This window comes from Ictalurus punctatus, chromosome 21 (assembly GCF_001660625.3).
Source record: "Ictalurus punctatus breed USDA103 chromosome 21, Coco_2.0, whole genome shotgun sequence".
Classification (NCBI taxonomy): Eukaryota; Metazoa; Chordata; class Actinopteri; order Siluriformes; family Ictaluridae; genus Ictalurus; species Ictalurus punctatus.
The window spans coordinates 9,834,506-9,859,127 of NC_030436.2; the positions used below are offsets into that span (position 1 = coordinate 9,834,506).

A 24,622-nucleotide genomic window follows, 5' to 3' on the forward strand; every position below is an offset into this window, starting at 1 on the left:
TTTTTTTTAAGATACCAATTTAAAGAGCGACTAAATAGACTCATAGTGATTCCGTATGCGCTACTTGCGATTTCTCTCCAATAAGCCGTCAGCGAAGCTCGCACAGAGCCGACGCATCGTTTTTCAGCCCCATTGTGCAAAATCTCTTTTTCTAATAAGCTCCGTGAAGTTGAATCCGCGGTCATGCCGCTGTGTGACTAACCAGAGCGACGAGACCCCCTGATTCAGCATGACCCGCCACATTTGTTTTCCGTTCCCCGAAAAGGAAGAGTGCTTAATTTCTTCTCTGTCTAGTGGATATCTCAAGGGCCTTATTAATTTGCCAAGCGAGACCTGCATGCAAATACGGATCATCAGTGACAGACTTTGCTTAATAACATCAAAGGGAAAGTCGGGAGGGGAAATAAGGAGCCCGGGAGCGTGTGGAAGATAGAAAAAGGGAAAGGCCGTGCATAGATACGAAGCTGATTTGCATATATGCTGATGAGAGGATGACTGAATTACTAAACAGTTGGGCATACAGCTTTGCTCTGAGGGAAGGGAAATCCTTATTCGTGTTGTACCGGGTCAGACACAGTGCACATCCTTTTTGAAAAATGTTTTTTTGTGACTTTTTACAAAAAAATTATTTCGCTTATTCAGCTGAGTAGAAACAGCCTGGAGTGTCAGCTACAGGAAGTTTGTTATAAAATAAAGATAGCACCCAGTGAAATGAGGACAAATTAGATACGGTTGATACACGTGTCACATTCTTTATTAATTTTTTTATTTTATCAAATAATCATGGTTAATCACTGAGATCACATTTTTTCCCCCATTCCAGTGTTTGATGTGAACATTAACCGAAGCTCTTGACGTGTATCTGTACGATTTTGTGCATTTGCCTCCTGATTGGCTGACTGGATAATTGAATGAATGGGCAGGTGTGCAGGCGTACCTAATATAGTAGACTTGTGAGTGTGTGTGTATATATATATATATATATATATATATATATATATATATATATATATATATATATATATATATATATTCATCACATAATCGTTTTGTCTATTTGTCTATCCGTTTCTATCTAGTTGATATTTAACACCGTGGACCGGATGCATAATATATAGGCTACGCTGTGTATGCATGGCCACGCCAGTGCCTCATGAATACATAATGCATATGTGCATTTATAAAACGGTGTATTGTGCATATCAAATAAAGTTTGAGTGGCTTTTGTTTGCTGTTGCTTTATCCTGTGAATGTCACTGCATTCACGAAAGCATCAGGTTCGCGTTCAAGGATCAGCGCCAATAAAAGTTGGCTTTATACTCAAACATATATGTTTTCATTGTGTTTTGTTCGGTGTTTGTCGATTCAGTTGAATTGTTTTAAACCACAACTTCCGTTTATTCAATTAAGATGATGTTGTTTTATTTTTTTTTTTAAAAATGTATTTAGCAGTGAATTGGTCACCCCCCCCCCCCCCCCATTTTTTTCAATTTATTACCTGACTTTTGCATGTTGACAAGAAAAAAAAATCAAACTTTTGTTTTAAGAGTTCTTTGATTCCTCCCATGATGATGGATTTTCATTGTGTTGTGTTTATTTTATGCAATGAAAAAAAGTTTGCTACACGTGATTATAAATGAGTCACGTGAACATAAACGAGTCACGTGTAAAAAAAATCATGTGAAAATACATGAATTGTGTGTTGTTTTTTTAATCCCACAAAATAAATGAATTATATTGGAAAATATAACAGGAAAGTAAACATCATGTAAAAACAAAACAAAAAAAAAAAAAAACCTCCACAACAATATGCTACAAGTAAAAATAAATATATCATGTGTAAAATTTATTGTATGGAAACGGAATTGTGTGAAAAATCGTGTGCAAAATAAATTAATTTGAAAATGTTTTTTAAAAAATAATCATATTAACATAGACAAATAATGTGGTGTATAAATGATGAAAAATAAATAATGAAATAAAATGAAAATGTGTAATAAATAAATAAATCAATCAATAAAATTATATATATCTCGCTTGAAATATAAAACCGCGCATGCACAAACTGTAAAAATTGTAAATTTGTAAATTGTATGCGCTTTTTTTTTGTAAGGGGACGTATATTTTTCCTCATACACATCCACAGTCTTGAAATGAATTTAAACAGAGGACATGCGTTAAACTCAAATCGTTCCACTTCCAGTGGTGTCATGCTCGGCGTCTCTAGCTTACAGGTCCGGTTCTGCTGCTTCTGCCAGTTCTGCTGGCTGTGCTGGTTCTGCAGCTGAAGTAAGTAATTGCTGTGTTTCCAGCTTCGTGACCAGGTCAATTATGATACACAGATGAGAGATATTTGCAGACAGAAGATGATATGATGGCCCGGTCTGGCCTCAGGGAGAAACACAGACAGCTGAAAATTGGAAGTGGGACACCTCGGACGCCGGTGGCATCTTCCTGTATTGCATTATCGCAGCGGTGACACGGTTGAGGATGATGATGATGATGATGATGATGATGATAAAGATACACACACTGATCCATAAAGTCACTGCGAGACCACTGATGGCAGTGTTTGAACTTTATTCGCACTCGCCGGTGCATACAGGAGAGTATTGCTCTTTGAAAAAAGTACAGAAAGAACGTTTTTTTTAATATTTCTTTTTTTTTTTATATATATACTTATGTACATGTGAACGATTCACAAGAACCCATCAATCAATCCTTTTCTGTTATACAGATGATGTCCAGTTTAACTTATTTGCTTATTGCAACAACCCTGATGATGCACATGAAAATACCCTGCATTCGATCCGGTCGAGGTGTCAGTAAATGACTAAAGTTTCATTCATAAATCTTTATAAACCCGTTAATATGTCATTTGTTTGTAATTTCACCGTTTATTTAAAAAATAAAATAAAATCAAATAATGTCTTTTAAAACTGCCAATAAAGTACTATAATATTTAATAGTGTTATGCTGTTATAGGAAAATAGTCAACTCGGGCGGGAGGGGGTGGGGGCTTGGGGGATTGAAGTGGGGGGCCGTGGTTTTACATTAACTCCACCTTGTCTTCAATTATTTTCCTACTACAGCATGACACGATGCGGTTTTTATTCCTTAAATATTACTTAAATATGATTTTCATTCCTTAAATATTATTATAGCACCGTGCACTTAAGATGCACTCGATTCTGAATGCTCGATTCTGATTGGTCAGGAGGTATGCAGAGGTGTGAAAGTCTTCAGGGCGGAGGAGTTTAGGCTTTCTGGTTTCTCTGACTATAACCCATTAAAATTCCTAGTGTATCAATTATGAATAAATTTAAGCATTGTAGTCATTGGTAAATTGTTGTAATATAAGTGGAATAACACACTAAAGACGTTATGATGTTATAAGAAAAAAATGTACCCCCCTTCCACCCCACTATGCAATATTTCCATATATCAGCACAGTCTATTGCGTGTTATTCCTTACTGTACTTATACATTCCTTCTTATTACACTTGGGGGTGTGCTGTTATAGGTAACTAATAAACGGTGCAGTGGTGTGATGAAGTGGACCTACCGTTACCACCCCAACGTTGATTGCTTTCCTATAGCAACACATCCTGAAATGGTTTATTCCTATTATAACGCCAAACTTTTCTAGGCTTTACTCATTAAAGAATGACATGCCATTCTTTCTTTTATCTGTTTATAGTTACAATTAAACGTTAAGTCCGTGAAATGTGTTAGTCACCGAATTGAGGGGTTGCGGGGTGAAAAATGGCTGTCGATGTGAGCGCACTGTAAGTACTCTTCTTGTTTCTACTTTTAAAAGTTCTTAAAATATACATTTTTTTTTTTTACAGTAACATCAGTTTAAATTGAATAACACATTTTATAATAAGCATGGACTTAAATATTCCCTGTTTATACTGTAAAAAAATAAACTGTGTCACAAGTATATCACAAGCAATACATTTTAAACTGTAACCAATTTTTAATAAATAAAACCAACCCCCCCCCCCCCCCCCCATTTTGCCATTTAGTGACAATTTCAATACCAATATCAATATCAATATCAATGCTGGTCAATTAATAATAATAATAATAATAATAATAATAATAATTATTATTATTATTATTATTATTATTATTATTATTATAATTCTAGTACTTTATAGTAGTTGAGCATTATTAGGTTTTTTTTTAAATGAAAATGCTTATTGAAATGTCCCAACATTATCAGCACAGAGGTAAAACATTGTGAACGTGGACTGCATGGATAGAGTTCACACACTCTCACGATCAGTTTGTACGTGCAATGGAGATTTCACTTGATTTCATACGTATTAATTCATAAGAAGGTACGAGTAACCCTGCCCCTAAAACCTAACTATAACCTTGGCATCTTTTCTTACAACTTTTGTGCAGGTTTGATAGTATTTACTGTAACATGATATATTATTTTATTACCATATTATGTACCACATGACTTCACTGAAGAGTAGACTATTAGTCAAATATGGACTCTTGTTTGATGCTTTGGTCTGAATTATAATTCAATAGGTGAAATATTACGGCGACAAATCGATACGCTTCACATTTCTAATTTTGAGGAACATTCTAGTTGGGCAGAGTCCTATTGTTTCGAATCAGCAGACGGAAACTAAAGCTCATTCAGCGTACTCGCTGACAGGTAAAAAAAAAGAGTCACAAATGACCTTTAAGTGGCTAATATGCACATAATTAATTAGTCCATGAAAAGCCAAAGATATCAGCGTTAACCGGGTGCAGAATGTCATTTTTAGATGGTTTGTAAAGTATTAAAGTAAACGAACAATCAAACCCCAAAACTCCCCCCCTTCCCCCCATTTCTACTGTTATCAATATTTTTTTTTTTTGGATGGACATTTAATGACACATCACTTTCATTTCCTTTGTTATGCAAATTGGGACAAATTTTCAGAATAATTCATTCATCGTTTTCAATTCAGTATTTTTCCATGTGTGATATTTAGTTCTGCTGGGAAAATGGATAATAGATTATAGATTATATCCTTGGTACTTATACTATATTCTTCACTTCATCTCAGTTTTATTGTTTTTTTTTTTTAATTGTCAATATTTAAATAGAAACACTCATTGAATCATTAATGCTGTTTCAATTGTGAAGTGCTCCGGTTCTCAGCTATATATCAGAGACGTTCATCAAATCGTCCTTTATATACACCGATATTTCAATTATCCATGGTCTTTAAGGCAGGCTATCCACTTACTGAAAGAAGAAATGAACAAAAAATATCCAAGAGAACATTGGAGAAAGAATGCAGGGATTTTCGTTAACAAAAAAAAAATAAATCCAGTGCCGAGAAGGAAACCCTTGGAGTTTAGAGTCCTCTTGACGTTCTCTTTCCAGAGGGGAGTCTTTAAGAGTTCGTAACACATGACCCGAACACACACATCAGATGATTATGTATTTATATTGACACCGCAGGCGATTATACGTGCACCGACGGCACGCTCTGGTTTAACACCTGTGCTCGCATCACCTGGACGCTGGTCATGATCTTCTTCTGATGTCCCATCAGTGTAACCCCCAGCTTCTGGATGTCACTGTGAGGAGACACGAGATAAATGAGCAACATTTTCTAGAGTGGCATTTTTGTACTAAAGAAACAATCATTCAAACCATCAAACTGATGTGAACGTATGATCACTATATTGCGTTATAAGTTGTAATAACAGTGTCATAAACGTCTTATACTGTGTCATGAATAACGCCGACCGTCATGTAATGTTAACTGTAATGATACTGTAGTAGCTATCTAAAAGGTAATTTAAGGTCATTATAGCTTATTTCACATGCTAAAATGTTCACTTTATGAAAACTGTCATAGTATAAATAACTAATTAAACACTTTACCGAGGCTGCTATAGGAAAGATTTACTGTAACCACCCTAAAGTTGATTTATTTTGCTACGTTAAACACCACATCCCAAAGTGTTGTGGTGTTAATGGCTGCTTACAGAGCAGCCTCACCACTGACACTGGAGACTCCTTCCGTAAACGTCTCCTTACAGAAATTCAATGATTAGACATTTTTCTTTGTTAAATAACAAGACTTTTTTTTTTTTTTTTTACCCATTTATTATTAGGTTTGGATTATACAATGTACAAGACTAAACAGTCATGATGAATATGCAGTATTTTCACTTTAATGGTCTCAAAATTCAACCCAGTAAAATAATATAATGTCTATAAAATAAGACAGAACCTAATACATTTGCTCATTTGGCTGATGTAGAATACATCTAAGCCAAAGGTTAAGGGACTTGCCCAACCATTACTGCTTGGTTCTCCTGGGACTTGAACAGGAAACCTTCTGATCGGTAACATAGCCACTACAACCACAACACAATTAGCTCGCATTGATTCAAATTGATTCGAACACTGAATGAACTCATGGTTAAGGTTCAAGAAGTCACAGATAAGAAGGTTGTGTGTTCAAATCCCAGCGCCACCAAACTACCTTGATTGGGTCCTCGAGCAAGACCCTTTATTCAATTCAATTTAATTCAATTTTATTTCTATTGCACTTTTAACACTAGACATTGTCTCAAAGCAGTTTTACAGAAACATATAAACACAGGATACAGATTTTAAGTGCGTGAATTTATCCCTATTGAGCGAGCCAGGGCGACGGTGGTGAGGAAAAACTCCCTAAGAAGATATGAGGAAGTAACCTTGCGAGGAACCACACTCAGAAGGGAACCCGTACTCATCTGGGTAACAACGGGTAGAGTGAAAGTTAAAGAAATTTCATTATGGTTTTTACATGAAGTCTGTTTGTTGAACTAGTCCACTGTTCACTATGCCATTATGTCTATGCCAGGTTGATTATTTTCCAACAGCACAACCCAAAGTATTTTATTTCTCTTATAGTAGATCACAGTCAATAATTTGCCAACAATTGCAATGTTTAATTTATCAAAAGATTACTTTTTTATATGTTTATAGTCATGACCTCTTTTTTTCCTCTCTCTTGAAGTTAATAGGATTAATAAGTAAAAAAAAAACAAAAAACAAAACTTGTTACAGAAAACAAGTGCAAACACCTCTGTCCTGAAGGCTTGGTGGAAAATTTAAAGTTACAGCTTGCTGCAATTATTGCTCATTAACTGTATTTTCAGAACGATCACATTTTCTCTTCATTAATATGAAAAACATCTTTTTTTCCCCGTCCAACATTAAATTAAGCTGGATGAAACTCCACAAGAATGTTTCAACACTTTTTTTTTTTGACCTTCTTGTGAACTCCTGACGACTGAAGACATCATAAATATATTCTTTCTTATCTTCCATCCAATAGTGGATCTGTGATTTGGCGCACTGAGAGATTTTCTCTTGTGCTGCAGTGAGGTTAAATCTAATCTTTGTTGCCATGACAGTTATATCACATGCATTTTTTGTTGTTGTTGTTGTTGCTAAATTTATTATACTTTGAAGAATTTGACATTTTAGTGGTAACACTTTCCATGAAGGCCATATGCATAATGAACCTATGTACACATTCATTACATGTTATAATGCATTCTTGAAGCATTATGCACATTGGCTAATTATTGATGAAAAGGCATTACAGTTTATAACGTGTTTAGAAATTGTTAATGGAATATATTTTAAGTATTGTTTATAACGCATTATAACACCAAGGAAATTCATCTCCAGTTTGCGTAGTGTATTATATTCAGCCGTAGACACAATGACAAGTTTTTCCCCGCAAGGTTTATAGTTTATATTCAATTTCTAAGAAGGCCACATGTAAAATCACCAAAGAACACATTCATTACATGTTATAATGAATTCATAATACACTATTCACATTGGTATAATTTTTTATTAAAAGGCATTACAGTTTAAAGCAATGTTTATGATGCGTTTTTAAATGGTTAACAGAATGCATTATAAGCAATGTTTATAACACACTAAATACTAACAATACTAAAGAAATTTGGCCCCAGTTTTATAACTGCTTGGTTTCTTTGGTAATGGTGTTATAATGTGTTTTAAGCACTACTTATTATTCATTATGGTAACAGTTCATAATGCATAATAAATATTGCTATAAACTATAAGATTTTTTTATATATAAATAATGATAACGTGTGTATAATACCCTATGAATGCTCTATAATACCCTATGAATGCTCAATAATATCCTATGAATGCTCTATAAATGTGTTCATAGTTCGTTATGACTTTATATGACCTTCAACTATGACCTTCATAGAAACTTAGAAACACAGCAAAAAATCAAGACAGGTCTGTATTAAACTATGAGCAGATTGATATCATGTTATAATTCACTCATTAGGTATTACACACATTGTTATAATTATTAATACGAATGCATTGCACTTTATAGCTACATATGCATTATTACTTGTTAACATGATGCATGATAGAGTTCATAAGACACTATATCAGGGTTATATCTATCGTCTCTCATGATGCACTGTGCTAAGTGGGGCTTGCGGATATAATACTTATCATGTTAACAATTCATAATGCATAATAAAGATAAATATGGCCTTCATAGGAAGTGAATCCATCCATCCATCCATCCATCAATCTTCTATACCGCTTATCCTTTTCAGGGTCATGGGGAACCTGGAGCCTATCCCAGGGAGCATCGGGCACAAGGCGGGGTACACCCTGGACAGGGTGCCAATCCAGGAAGTGAATATAAACTATAAAACTTTGCAAAATCTGAACGAACTTGTCATTGTTTCTACGGCTGAATAAAATGCACTAAGCAAATTGGGGCTGAAATTCTTTGGTGTTATAATGCGTTATAAACAATACATAAAACCTATTCTGTTAACAATTTATAAATACATTATATTTCTCTTTGCATTGCCCTTCATAGCTAAGTATCTTAAAATGCATTATGACTTGTTAACATGAGACATGATAGCGTTCATAACATACTATATCACTGTTTTATCTTCTCATGATGCACTGTGCCAAGTATATAATATATAATGTGTTACGGAATATAATGCGTTACGAACACTACAGTACTTATAATGCATCACGTTAACAAGTCATAATGCATAATAACTATAAAGATAGCTGTAAAGTGTAATGCATTTTCATTGGTAATTATAACCGCGTGTATAATGCCCTATGAATGCATCGTAACATGATATGAATGTGTTCATATTTCATCTGACGAAAGATAAAAATATGTTCGAGGTAGCAAATTGCAACAAATACAACTATACTAAAACCTACATATAAAGTGAGTACTTGTTTATAATGATTATTATGATTTATTACAATCCATCATGCATTTAAAATCCATTTATAATATGATGTATATAGGATTGTGTTACTCTCATTAGTTCTTCCATTTCATTTCCACTTGCTAAAGCATATAGAAAAATAACGACTTTCCACCGCCCAGTAGTGTGGAGTCGACGTGTTTGTATATATGCACCGTTATAACTTACTGTTGATTCATGCTCATCACGTGGCCGAGCGTGTGATAACCTCCTGACGCAAAGTGGTTTTTGTAGCGGCCCATCTTGATGGTGTCCAACCAGTCGTTCACCGATCTGCAGGTTGTGAAATCAGGAATGCTTCTGTTCATCAATGGGCTGTTCAGTCTGAAAGAGAGAGAGAGAGAGAGAGAGAGAGAGAGAGAGAGAGAGAGAGAGAGACAGAGAGAGACAGAGAAGTAGGGAATGAGGGAAAGCTTTGAAATGCAACCAGCTCAGGCAGAAAATCAATACAAGATGAAATGATGGAGAAGGAGGTGCAGGAGGTAAGACCTGAATGAGGAAAAAAATGGCTGATTTTGGGTAGATTAATGTAGGGATGAAATCCTCCCGTGTCGTCACTTTGCTCCCCATCATGATATGCATCACCGAGCCTTTGGTGCATGAGCAATTTATACAAGTCCAATTGCAGGACTCCTGGCTCTAGCTCAAACCCTCTATGAGTCTTTTGATTCGGTGCGGATCAATGTCAATATAGAGCAGCAGCCCCTTTTATTTAACACAGAACACATCTATTTGAGACGGGCTTATTGGAAAATGTACACTCACCACTCCCCCCCCCCTTAAGACAAGTCGGGTTATTCCCAGGCATTGAACAGAAAACTTTCTCGCTACAACTTTGTGTGCCTTCAATAAGGGATCATATCTGTCGCTAACAGAGTGCATTTGTTGAGCAAATCCCTGAAAAAGGCTGTGTATCGATTGCCGGCTTTCTACCTGCACAATGTGTCCATTGACTTGAGGTTCTCTGGGTTGCGGATAAGCTTGTCCAGGACCGTGACGATCTGGCAGAACCTGGGCCGTTCGCTGCGCTCCTTCTGCCAGCAGTCCAGCATGAGTGTGTGGAGAGCAGCGGGGCAGCCCATTGGTGCTGGAAGCCTGTAGCCTTCTTCTACTGACTTTATTACCTGCACACACAAACACTAACACGCTAGTACCCTTGTGTTCTCATTTTAGTAAAGCTTACAGTATAATATGTTATCACCAACACAATATGTTATCTTTTTGGTAATGCTTTGCAATAACCTCACCTTATAACATGTTTATATGGCATTCATAGATATCTAATCCTTTTTAATTTGTGAATAAACTGCCAGCACATGCAAACGCCAACACACTATTACCACTATTACTATTATGCTCTAGTTCTGAACATTTTATAATAACAACAGCTTATACCATGTTCATAAGCCATTCATAGATGCCTTATACTCTTTAATTTATAAATAAGCTTTAAGACTTTATTACCTACACACAAACACCAACAAGTCAGATACACAAACAAATATGTTATAATTTCAGTAAAGCTTACGGTATAATCTCATGTTATAACCTGTTATTAACTGACTTTATTACCTGCAAACACCGTTTGGACATAAGAGGACATACGTTTACACTAGTAATCTTATGTTCTATTTTTTGGCAATGCTTTGCAATAACCTCATTTGTAGATTACAGATTAGGTAATGCAGCATTTCTAAATCAAACCTAAGCACTGTGACATTTATATATCAACAGGTACCCACATCTCTGTTGGTGAGGTTCCAGTATGGCCGCTCTCCATAGGACATCACCTCCCACATCACCACTCCGTAACTCCACACGTCGCTAGACGAGGAAAACTTGCGGTATGCGATGGCTTCAGGAGCTGTCCAGCGGATTGGGATCTTCCCACCCTGGCATGCCAAAGCGTGTTAAATTTCAGTCGAATGGAATAAGAATCAGTTCATATTTCATCAGGTCATATTTATAATGAGCTATGAGCACATTCCTATCGTATTATAACGCATTTATAAAGCATTATACACGTTATAATTATTTATGAAAATGCATTACACTTTATAGCTATCTTTTATAATGCACTACGAATGGCTACCATGATATATTATACTTATAAGCAGTGTTCAGAACACATTATAACACCAGTACCAAAGAAACTGAGCTGGTCTTTGTATAGAGCATCACAAGACCTGATTATTATTCATTTTTAATAGTTGAATGGTGGCTGATGTCCTTGGTATTGGTGATGTAGATTTATTATTAACATTGCTATAACCTTTTTGTATTATCTTTTCATAAATAATTATAACAATGTCCATAATGAATGCATGTTATGAATGTGGTCATAGGCCATTGTACATACAGTACAGCCTCCAGAGAAAGTGTTACCATAATATTTAATTTAACCTGGTTGTTGTCTTGTATTCCTGCATTATAATGTGTCATGCGTGCAAATACCAGTATTACTTATAATACCTTATGACACTGATTATGACATGTTATAAATCTCCTACTGTTTATTCCAAATGTAACTCACAGTGGTTGTGTAAGCTGCATCTGGGTCATCCTCCAGCACCCGCGACAAGCCAAAGTCTGAAACCTTGCAGACCAGATTGCTGTTGACCAGGATGTTCCTCGCAGCCAGGTCCCGGTGGACGTAGCCGAGATCCGACAGATACGTCATGCCGGAAGCAATGCCTCGGAGGATCCCGACCAGCTGAATGATGGTGAACTGACCATCGTGTCTCTGTTAGGACAGATATATCGATGTATCATGGTAACACCCCTTCTGGTCTTATTTCCATATCTATCCTCACTTTGTGTGTGTAATTTATAGTCCTATCATGTTGCACACGCCATGCTTCCATGCCATGTCTCTTGTATGTCCTGGATTTTCTGGATTTCCAGTTTCCTAGTTTTCCCTGCATCTCTGTGTTCTAGTCTCTTGCAGTACAAATCTTGTTTGTCATGAGTTTAACACCTTGCCTGTCTGTATACTGACCCATGCTATAGAAACAGCTAAAGTAAACTTTTTACATGTTTGGATTTCTAAAAGATGTCGAACTGCCACAGAGCAAACCATGTCATTGGGAGCAGACTATAACATGACTTCATTGTGAAGTAATTTGGATCATTAGGTCAGCTAAGAAAGTCTTTTTTCATTGATATTATTATGTTATGCTCTCTAAAGGGCATAATGTGCTTGTATAAGACCCACTGGTAATGTTCCAGTACCTCATATTTCACAAATTAATCACTGGGTGGTACTTAACACCAAAAACCAAAGATTAAAGCTGTATTTAGGGATCAGGTTACCATTTTACTTTTATTAAATGTGGGATGGCTTTGGAAACGCATCACAAGTTAAAATATCCGGCATTTTCCACTATATACTGTGTAGTTCTGAAAACGTTCCTGAACTGAAAAATGTTTCTCTTTCGCAAGTGTCTCAACCACAACTATTCTATAAACATACAAGCACTTTAAAATCTGGTTACCTTCAAAAATTTGCACATTTGCAGGCAATTGCCAAGGCTAGTTTATATATATATATATATATATATATATATATATATATATATATATATATATATATATATATATATATATTGTAGATTAAGGTTAAGATTATTTTAATTAAGGGCAGAATTTCAACGTTTGTAAAATATAAAAACAAGTTATAAAAATATAAAATAAGTTTGACAAAAAGGAAATAGGTGTATAACTGCAGGGTTATTTTAAACTTAAGCATTTTAAACTGAAGCATGTACATCTACAAACTTAATTTATTGTAGTAACATTATATCAATATGTAAAAGCTACTTAAGGTGATTAATCACTTTGTAGAGTGTATTTTTTGTAAAATATACTTCTGTTTTCTTAAAGTAGAGACTTTAGAGTTTACGCACCCTTAAGAATGAATCCAGAGAGCCATTCTCCATGTATTCAGTAATGATCATTACAGGTTTACCTGGGAAGGAAGGAAGGAAGGATGGATGGATGGATGGATAGATAGATAGATAGATAGATAGATAGATAGATAGATAGATGGATAGATAGATAGATAGATAGATAGATAGATAGATAGATAGATAGATAGATAGATCACTTTCTTAATTCCAGAGGGAAATTTACAGATGTACAACAATCCTACAAAGTAGAGTGTGCAAGCTAGAGTATTCTGAATAATAAAAATAAACATGTACCGTACAAAATTATTAAATATATATAATTGGACATAAAGTGAGTATAGCCTTAAACACAAATCTAAACTAAATGTTTCTTGAAAATTCTTCTTAAAAGAAGCAATTATTGTTCATTTATAATGATTATTATTATTTTCTATCATAGCACAGTAACTGATGAGGTGTGGCAGTCCAATCATAACTATATATGTTAATTCAGACATTTTGAAATTTGTCAATATTTTTACTTTTAAATGTATTTAGTTTCCATATCTAGCTTTATTTAAAGGCTGTGTATGTTTATAAGTTTACATTAAACCTACATTAGCTCTTCATGACACCTGACATATACCTTATAAAGACTCCTGATGTCCATTTTGAGCTGAACTTGACATAACACTTGAATCAAGTGATTTACATGTGAATGTCATGACATCATGATTCCAACTCCAAGAAAATGATTGATTGTGCAATTAAGAGCTTATTTACTGTACAGTGTAGGTTTTATGTAGTCCTATGAACACAGTTCTTAGTTAAAATAACTAGACTATTTTTGTCTTAACGACTCTTTTCCACTCATCTGAGTGGTTTCTCGACAATGGGAGGAATTTCCAGATTGTGATTCACAATTAAAATGCTATAAAAGTTTTTAAGCCGAGTGCTGAAATGTCCTGGAGATTATAACTCAAGTCAAGTTGACTTTTTTAAAAATTAACTAAACGACTAGAAAGCTTACTTCGTGTCACCACTCCCTCCAGACGGATGACATTGGGATGGTCAAACTGGGCCATGATGCTGGCTTCGCTCAGAAAATCTCGCCTCTGTTTCTCAGTGTAGCCGACCTTCAAAGTCTTCAGGGCCACGGGGACGTCCCGCTTGCCGGGCAGCCTCATACGGCCATAACACACTTCCCCGAACTCTCCTGTAGCACGGAAAGTTACACTGCCCTACTTTTATTCCAGATATTTGTAACCATTACAATTTATATGATTCAGGAACACAGCAGGCTCCAAAAATCAGATTCATTATCAAGAACTATCTAGCAAAATCTCTTATAATTTGTTAAATTATATTGATATCGTTTTTTTTTTATTAGTAAAACAAAACAAAAAAATATGAATACAGTGTAGCAACAATAATGTATAATGGCCACTCAAGTGGTGCAACGAAAAGTGTAAGAAATAGAAAAAGGAAAAACAAGAAAGAAATTCTATTACACATATGACTCTATGAAAAAAAGAAAAACTTTTAATAATAATAATAATAATAATAATAATAATAATAATAATAATAATAATAATAATAATAAAGCCATTATCCATTTAGAAACAGAGATGAAAACAGATATAATCAGTTTACCATTTTAAACCGACCATTTTAAAACTCGTAAGCAAAAAAACCCTGGATAAATAAATAAATAAATAAATAAATAAATAAGTGGCTTATAACAAATACATTTATTTTATTACTTCTTTTATTTTGCCCTAAGGTATGTAAACTTTTGCATTAAATTGTATTCCATGGAAGAGGAAATTCATTTCCATATTTTTAATTTAATACTTCAGAGACTTCTCAAACAGCTCAAATGTATTTGTCTCTATTTTAAATAATATATAATGAAATAAAAAAATAGTAACTGAGTAAAAGTATTAGTTTTTGATAAAAGCAGAGTAATACTTTTTTGACCTGGCTGCACCCGACACACTTTAGAAGGGTCTATGTTATGTGTCCTGTAATGTGTGTGATTAGCACATTAACATTCACCTCACACTCGCTCAATTGAAAAATGCTAATACAAATGTCGAAAATCTCAGTATGCGCTTACAGTCACAAGACCACGCAATCCAAACATACCTGAACCAATAATTTTCTCAATTTTGATCCGGGAAGCTTCAATTTCTCTGGCAAACTCGTGGACAGCCTGGCATGGGTCCTCGTATGTGTGGGGATCAATATAAAATCTGGCTTCTGGAAATGATACTAGAATAAACAGAATTAGCATTTGGTCACATATTGCAGGATGAAAGAGGTTTTCAATCACAGTAATAATCACTGGAGCGTCCAGGGAGCAGCTGGGGTTAGATTTTGACTTCGAAAACATTTCCTGAATTATTTATTTATTTATTTATTTATTTACTTATTTATTTATTTATTTATTTATTTATTTATTTACCGTGGCCATTCTGGTAATGCATCTTTTCCTCGTCTGAATCCTGGAAAGCCTTGCTGTAGCCACAGTGTCTGCAGAAAAGGTGAAGAAGAATTTTGAGGGACACAGGAAACGGTGCAAATACTTATAACGTGACAAAATATCTATATATTTATCATATTTGCCATTGTGTCACGTATTTCATGTTGTATGGAAATAAAATGCGATAGTTAAACAATTGATACTGCATTCAAATTGCTTGTGGTGTAGTTCACGGCCATTCATTCAACTTATTAAGTTAATATCCAATAAATTAGTCGTATTGGGAGATTATTGTGATGTTACATATAGAGATAATATGTCGAAATAAAATAACAACATATTAACTAGAAGATACAAGTTATTACGTTGAAATAACGAGATATTAGGTAAATATAACAACACAATATGTTAAAATACTGAGATAAGATCTCTAAATAAGGCATAATATCTCAAATTAAAAGATAGCGTTATGTATCTTGAAATAATAAGATAATAACTTGGAAAGAAATATCTTGAAATATCTTGAAATATCAAGATGACATAAAACAATGGCAATTATATCTTGAAATAACAAGAAAACTCAAAATAATGACATATTGAAACAATGGGAATGAGATGATAACTAAAAATTGAGACATTAAGTAGAAATAACAAAATAATATTTGGAAATACTGAGATTATTAAGTAGAAATAATTCCATAATATAATTCCATAATAAGGTAATAATGTAGAAACTCAAAATGGCTTAAAAATAATAATAAAAAAGGTCTTTCAAAATATCTTGAAATAATCGGTTATTGATTGTTGTTATTATAATGATGGCATCTTAAAATTACAAGATATTGACCAGAAATTGTGAGTTATTAAGTTGAAATAGAAATATTAAGTCGAAATAATAATGCAATATCTTGAAATATTGATATAATAACTCGAAATACCGACATAATATCTGCAAATAATGAGATAACTTGAAATGATGACGAAATAGTTTAAAATAACTTCTCATTAAGCCAAAATAATGAAATGTTGAGTAAAAATGAGCATATAATATCGTACAACGTAGAATTAAGTTAAAAACAATGAGATATTAAGTAAAAAAAATAACCACATGAATGAAAGAATCAAATTCTATGTTGAAATAATGAGTTATTAAGTTTAGAATCTGAATTTAGATTAATGAAATACTAGCTAGTAATAACAAAGACTACATTACAATAATGTAGTTACAATAATTTAGTAGTTACATTACAATAATGACATGATCTAGTGAAGTAATCAGATCATAACTCAAAATAACGACAATATCATGAAATGAATGACATAACAAAATATTAGCAATAAATTATCGACTCAAAATAACGATATTAAGTAGAAATAAAATGCTATGTGAAATAAGGAGACTCAACACAGTGACATCATATCTTGTTGAGTTATTAAGTCAAAATAACCAGATATTTAGTTTATAATAACTTCATACTATCTTGAAATAATGAAGTATTAAATCTAAACAACAACATGCTATAAAACAAAGCAACAGATTTCCAACATCATGTCGTATTTCTTTTTTTAATAGAAAAAAAGAAAAGGCAGACAATTCAAAGTACTCCTCTTGCCGTTTTCTGCAGATGATGAGAGCCATAAAGGCGATGAGCCCCGAGACCAGCGCCATGGAGATCCAGATAATCGTCACAGTGTTGTAACGTAAGGGGACTGGAAGATGACGGAAAAGTTATGCAAATACAGGGATACAAATGGAAAGATATACACTTATCAGATATATGATATGCAAATCATTATCATCAAATCATTTTTTTTTCAAATCAAGTCAACCTCAAACCGTTCCCTGATATTTCGCTGTCAATCATTCTGTATCTCACGGCGATGAAACGACGAACCACGCCGATCAGCTAAACCTCCCGAGAACACACATGAGCTGAGGGGTTTTTTTAGGGTCAGTTACATCAGATATCTGTTATGACCCACCAATAAGCAAAGAGATTATGAGATCACACTCGGGATTCTGTGCAAGGTGACCCTGTAATAAAATCCCAATCAATCTGCTCAAACTGTCCTGTCCAACATGATGACTTATTGATGTTTCCTGTGTCACTAAATCAGTACGGCTTTAAAATCCAGATTGCCCGAATAACTGTATCACAGTAATAAATCCAGCGATAGTACTTCCTCTCAGTGCAGTGGACTTTAAGTGGGAGAAATTTATCTCCCTCTTAGACTCTTGTGGAATTCATTTAGCATCTTGCCTAATTCTGGCAAAAATATAAGACTCCTTCCTCAATTTTATTATTAAAAAAAATTCTGTTGTATTCTATTATACAGTATAGTCTTGTATTTTTCTATTGCATATATTCTACAGTATCGTCTTGTATTTTTCTATTGCATTCTATTCTACAGCGATGTGTTGTGCTGCACGCCTTTTCTATTGTATTCTAAGCGATTCTGCTGTATTCTATTCTATTTAATTCTATTATGTTGTATTCAGTTGTATTGTATGTTATTGCACTATATTTTGCTGTGTTCTGTTTTGTTGTATTGTATGTAACTGCATTTTGTTGCATTCAACTTTGGTGATTTTTTGGCATTTTATTCTATTGAATTCTATTTCAATAATTTTGTATTGCATTCTGCTATATTTTGTTGAATTGTATGGTATTGTGTTCTATTGCATTCTATTCTTTTCAATCTTTATGTATTCTCTTCTCTTCTAATTTATTTTTTGTTTTGAATGGCATTTTGCTCCATTGTATTCTATTCCACTTTATTCTATTTGATTATTTTATATTTTTATTGTATTGTGTATTCTATTCAGTTGTATTGAATTCTAATTAAATCTGTTGTATTTTATTCTGCTGTATTTTATTATGTTGGATTATATTGTCTTGTTGTGTTCTCTTAAATTCTATGGAATCAGATTCTACTATGTTGTATTCTGTTGTATTGTTTTCTACTGGGATATGCTGAAGAATATTTTATGTATTTTTCTAAATATTTATTGCATTAATTTATTTTTACACTGATATATATTAATGTATTTTAATTATTATTTCAAAGAGGAAATTCTTTAAAAAAAAAAACAAAAAAAAAAAAAAACTTGTCCAGGTGTTTAAGTGAAAAAAAAATTTAATCACTGACCAAAATTTAAATGCCAATAATTCTGGACGTTACTGTAATAATTTATGTGCTATATTTTTGGTGTTTGTGCTGCTGTATTTCTATAAATATATGTTTGGTAACAGTATGTCAGGTTCTCACCTGCTTTTCCAGTCTGGATCTCCACAGAGGAGCTGAAGCGGCCGCAGCCAGCCGAGGTCCTGGCCCTGATTTGAAAGATGTAGCTGGTGCCAGGTTTGAGCCCAGACACTTTAGCACTTGTTGCCTTTGACTTCAGGGTGGAGTAGCTCTGCTGCTCTTTGTCCTATGGGAAAATTCCAGGCAGATTCTTTGAATTTTACCATTTCCCAGATATATATTGTGATAATTCAGGATGATCAAACTTATGTTAGATGAGCTTTTTAAAGCATGACCCATCAAATTGGCCATTGTGCTAATGAAGATCCTACTTAAGACCAGTACACATTTTTAGTGTACCAAATTCTTCTCACAAGAACCTCCTTATGTCATGAGCTTCCACCAGAGGCCACCATTTATGAGTCAGGCCTTTACCTTGAAAAGCACTTCAACCTCATAAGCAATTCCATGGAAATCTCATTTGCTCTCCATGTGGTACCGACCACTGTTTGCTAATTCCCCCACACAGCTGAGATCCCTCTTGGCCCATTAGGCGGCAAAGCTCCCGGCTCGCTCAGCAATTAACGGCTCCCCAGTGCTTGGCATGGCTCACAATGTTTGCCGTTCATTGTCACTTTCAATAATCAGACTAAATTGTGACAAACCGCCACTGTTTGGTAATTTCCATCCAATTAAATGGAGCTGCCATCGAGCCATGTGATTGAATTGCACGACCTGAAGCCGACCTAGCCCGTAAACAAACGTGACCCTTCTCTAATGCTTCGCTCTGGTCACTTTGTATTTTATGAAGCATTTTTACAGTCACATTGTCTTGTTCACATTGCAACTGAAATAACACGAACATCCCTGCTGTCATATTTGTTTAGAAATAAAATACAGTACTTATTTTTCACAGTTAACCTCACAACACTAAACAAATTTCACATAAATGTAAGTTGTCCCACCTTTTCATAATATTTAATATCATACTCCAGGATTACTCCATTGGGCTGCTCAGGTTCATGCCACATGAGGGTGATGCTATTTGTGCTAGTATTCTCTTGACGGATAGCCATCACCTGAGAGGGAGCTGGAAATACAGAGAATTAAGTCACATTCAAATTTCTTGTCTATGGGACTTTATTACAGGACTAAAACAGTTATGGATAACTTTTAGTAGTTAGTTCATCAAGTAGCTTTAAGTTATTTTAGTTCTTCCAGTATTTTTTGTAGAGTTCAGGGTGTTTAGCTTCCTAAAGGGTTCTACTAGGAACCCCCTCTGGTAGAGAAACTCCTTCGTCAGTTTTACTTTAAACCAAGTCGACAAACAAAAAACTTTCTGGCAATTTGATCAAGAGTGTACTTGCTAGTTCAACCAAGTTGTTCCCAAACCCAAAACCCTAGAGAAACCACCTTTGTCAGCTACTCAACACGTCTCCTACCTGCCTGATTTGTCGTAATGTTGACCGTGACATAAGGCAGTGGTTCCTTGCTCAAGTGTGTCACCCCGTTCATCACCAGGATGCGGAAGGTGTAATTAGTGTGGGCCACCAGGTTGACCACGTTCACCCATGGCTCCGTCAGTCCCTTCTGCTGGGGGATGAACCTGATTGAGGTAACTCCTGTCCGTGACACCAATCCACTTCCACCTAAACTTCCTCCATTCCCAGTTGTTCCTCCACTAGTACTTCCTTGGGCTCCAACAGCAGCTCCTAATATTCCATTGACAGAGGTTCCTCTGATGTTGCAGTCCTCACATTGCCCTCCATCCTTTACGCATATCTGGCACTGCACGTCATAGATGATATCCGCACGGCCACCTGTATCCAGAGGGGAACCCCATTCCAGGTTAACGGTGGTCCCGTTTACAGATGAGATCACATTTACAGGGGCAGAGGGCGGTCCTGTAGGGACACAAGAGCCAGATAGCATTTAATTACAGGTTAATTTCAAAAGGATGAAGGTGGTTTAAGTTATCAGACTCACAGGTCAAAGTGTAATGTTAGAATTTTTTTCTCAAGAAAGAGCCGGGTCTCAGCTCAGTGATTGTATGGTTCTAGCTGTGCTATTTTTTTAATCTTCAGATGTCTTGGACATATGAGTGTTACCATTTAATTCAAATAAACTTAAAAAGAATTTCATAAACAGGTTATATTGCAGCATACTTGTGCAAGGAGCACCAGGAGGGTCAGATGACGCCCGGAAGTAGTTGGTGTCACAAGGGCACGCAAGAGCCGCTCTGGTCTCTGAGTGGCTGTGAAGAGGACATTTCCCACAAAGCTGGCCTCCAGCCAAAGGTTTGTAGAAGCCCACTTCACAGGCTAAAAGAACATGAAAAAGATGACAACGGTTATGTTACACCAACCTAATTTTATGAGAAGTTTGTACAAATTCAATCAACCAAGGGTGATGTGGTCGATTTACAGTTCCAAATCCCTGGTTCAATCCTGAGATTACTGTTGGTGGGAAGTTTTGCATGCTCTCCCTGGGTTTCCTCTGAGTTCTCTGGTTTCATCCCTACCCCCATAAACATGTTCGCGACTTTAAATTGCCTCTCGGTGTGAATGAGTATGTATACATTGTGCATTGAGACTGTTGTGCATTCCTGCCTCTCTCCCAGTGTTTCCAGGAAATGCTCTGTATTCACCACAGCCCTGACCAGGATCGAGCTTACTGAAGATGAACGAATGAATGAAAATATAATCAATATATGTAACACTGTCCCTTACTTTAATATTAAACCTTACTCTTAAAATCTACACTCTTGTGTAATCTAAAAAAAGAGTTCCTCAAGCGTTCTGGCTTTTTGCAGCGGCTCTACTGGAAACCTTTTGCAAAATGTAAACCAGTTAAAGAGTTCACTCAGACGGTGAAACAAAAAAAAATCTTTAACATTGTAACAATGCACATTTTGACCAGGCAGTCACCAAACTGACCAGAGAATAGTTGCAGATTTTTGCTGCACATAAGCATCACAGCACTGTAGTCAGCTCTGCAGTTTGGAGTGTTTAATGAGATCGTAGCTGTCGACCTACCAAGCATACTGATAAGGGGGAAAAAGATACATGACTGACGATACATGAATTAACAATTTAAGCAATTTCAGGGTCTTCCATCCCTCGCTCCCCCCCCGGAACAATCCTCCCCCAGGGAACCTGAAAGAATTCCTGATTTGCGATATTTATCCCTGTCTGGTTTCTTCACTCATTTCATCCCATTAATCCTCTGCATACTATGATGTTTTTCTTTTGTTCTTTTTTTTTCTCGAGTGGAAAAGCCGGGCCACGATAAGCATCAAGACTGCACGGTCATCAAGTGTGGACCCTTCTCACTGCTTTGAAGTTCTGACAGATTACCAGCAGCTACACAATCAGCAACACATTTCAAACGTCACACATGCAAACAGCAATACACTCTTAAACAACCACCATGTAGCGGCTGGGGTGAAAGATTGTCTCTTGTTGATAAATTGATCATGATACTCCTTGGTGACATTTTGGTTTTGCAGGATAAAATTTAACGTAATGATTATTTAGTGTTGGATGGCCAGAGGTTATATTCATTTTGTATTAGGGTTGTCTCTTTTTTCCCACCGTATCGGCATATTGTTTGGTTTGTCAGCACCTGTCAGTGGAATGCGCCCACTGCAGGGGGGGATTTGCATCACTATGAATTTTAATGAGTATTTACAGCCATCGTGCATTGACCTTGATATTTTTACTGTTGATATGAATGAATAAATGTGGTGGAAAAGTGTTTTTTTTTTCTATCACACACAACGTCTACAGCGTCTACAATGCTGTCTACAGCATCTATAACGCATAGTAGATGTCTACAACGTCTACTATGCATTGGATCTCTGAAAAAATTCACTGTGGCACTGGGCTCCAAGATTCTTAAACAGAGTATTTGAATGGAGCGAGGGGCAGATTTTTTGAAAGTCGCAGGATCATGGTTTTCTCTCCCTCCAAAAGCGCTCCCTCCACTACCGCTCCATCACGAGCACAACTCATGTTAACGGCCCATAACGCAACTGCATTACAGCACGAACAAATTCATGTGATAAGCACGGTTAACACCACTGACAGAATGATAAATTTTCTGAAATACTACCTTAAAGAAGGTGAACAAAAATACAAATACATCTTAAAAGGTAATGACGATAAAGGAGAACACGAGTGCGGGGAAGGTTCCTTGAGGAATCCTAAAAGGCACTTGTCAAGGAAACAGTCTCATTGGCCATTGATGTTTGGACAAACCACAGTTTTTGGGGTATCGTGGGCAGTTTTACTGATGAAAATCTTCAAGGCCACACTGTTCTGCTGGGCTGTGAACACACCCAGGGACACCACACAACGAAGAACATTAATGAAATATATGAGGAGGTCCTGAGGCGCTGGAATGTCCAGTGTGGTGTGATCAGTGTGGTTAGTGATAGTGCCAGCAATACAATCTGCCTGGTTTCAATGAATTTGGGGATCTGCTGGATCAAGATGTTGAGGGTGATGATGGTTGGTGTCTCCAATCCACCTGAAATAGCTACATTCGCTGAAACTCTAGCTGAGAACCGTTTGACTCGCTATAAAAGGTTTTATGACGACACCCACGTTATTCTGGCTCCATTGTTAGACCGTAATTGTACAATAATGTATTTGTATTGTTCTTGTAGTTTCAAGGAAAACTGATTGAGATCCGGGAGATTTTAGTTCATCACAACTTCTCTGCAGTATGAATAAAACAATAACATGCCCGTCCCTTGTCGCTGACCCTGAGCCATCAAGAGCAAAGATAAGGCAAGTCAATGTTCCAGTCCTATAGAACTGCGACACTTTCATCTGCAACACTTGATGTATACCTCGCAATGCCAAGAATGTACCCCAACATTGACGTCCTTCGCTTCTGGAAGGACGACTCTATTATACTTCCCCTACTTTACTGGCATAAAGTTGGCTTGATGTTGGACGTTCAATATTTGCAAATTAAGGGACCTCTCTAAAGTTACATATGACAGGGAGCGAGGACCAGGAAACGGTCAACCCGGAGCGGAGCTGGAGTGGACTGATTATGAAATGCTTTGAGCGTGGAGCGGAAAGTCTTTCGGCTCCACTCCACTCACATACACTGTTCTCTAAAAAAAAAAAAAAAAACCCTCCAAACTGCTCCTTGGCAATTTCTGAGCTTTTTTCGGAACTTTTGCGAATGCTGCCCTGTTGATGCTTGTAATAAAATCAAATGCAATACAGACCATGGCTTAGTAAAGCTTAGTCAAGGTTGTCTCTGCAAAAAAGTTCACACTCTTGACCGAGGCATGGACCACATCCAATTTCAACAACTTGCTTCCATTGCATGGTCCTACGCTTGCAGATTTAAAAGAGTTTTTAAAGTTAAAGTTAAGGTGAAGGACAGGGTTCAGAGTCAAAACTGGATAAACATTACTTGAGTTATTGGATACACAAACATTTTGTCTGAGAAAAAAGTATCATTGTTTGTGAGACCATCAAGAGTACATCTTTGGTATCTTTGATGTTTATTTTTCACCTGGCAAACTGACTGTACTGTACGTTTAATGAAAACTGATCAATTATTCTTATATTATATAATTATGATATTATTATACTATTGAAGACTGCTAATTGTACTTATTATCTTAAAGGTACACTTCATTTGCTTT

The 24,622-nt window shown here is 35.7% G+C and overlaps 1 protein-coding gene across 1 annotated transcript in view; it reads right to left on the minus strand.

The window, feature by feature from the left end:
• Positions 1 to 4,161: 4,161 nt before the first annotated feature.
• The window catches only part of epha8 (eph receptor A8), a 78,059-nt gene continuing 57,598 nt past the window's right edge, over positions 4,162 to 24,622 (minus strand). The window contains exons 4-17 of the mRNA XM_047149506.2: positions 21,117 to 21,272; positions 20,394 to 20,855; positions 19,917 to 20,041; positions 18,976 to 19,138; positions 17,310 to 17,415; positions 15,688 to 15,755; positions 15,369 to 15,494; positions 14,251 to 14,436; positions 13,239 to 13,300; positions 11,867 to 12,076; positions 11,076 to 11,225; positions 10,267 to 10,457; positions 9,502 to 9,657; positions 4,162 to 5,598 (exon numbers count right to left, since the gene is read on the minus strand). Coding sequence (XP_047005462.1) covers positions 5,484 to 5,598; positions 9,502 to 9,657; positions 10,267 to 10,457; positions 11,076 to 11,225; positions 11,867 to 12,076; positions 13,239 to 13,300; positions 14,251 to 14,436; positions 15,369 to 15,494; positions 15,688 to 15,755; positions 17,310 to 17,415; positions 18,976 to 19,138; positions 19,917 to 20,041; positions 20,394 to 20,855; positions 21,117 to 21,272 — 2,276 coding nt within the window. The 3' untranslated portion in view covers positions 4,162 to 5,483. The remainder of the gene's footprint in view (positions 5,599 to 9,501; positions 9,658 to 10,266; positions 10,458 to 11,075; positions 11,226 to 11,866; positions 12,077 to 13,238; positions 13,301 to 14,250; positions 14,437 to 15,368; positions 15,495 to 15,687; positions 15,756 to 17,309; positions 17,416 to 18,975; positions 19,139 to 19,916; positions 20,042 to 20,393; positions 20,856 to 21,116; positions 21,273 to 24,622) is intronic.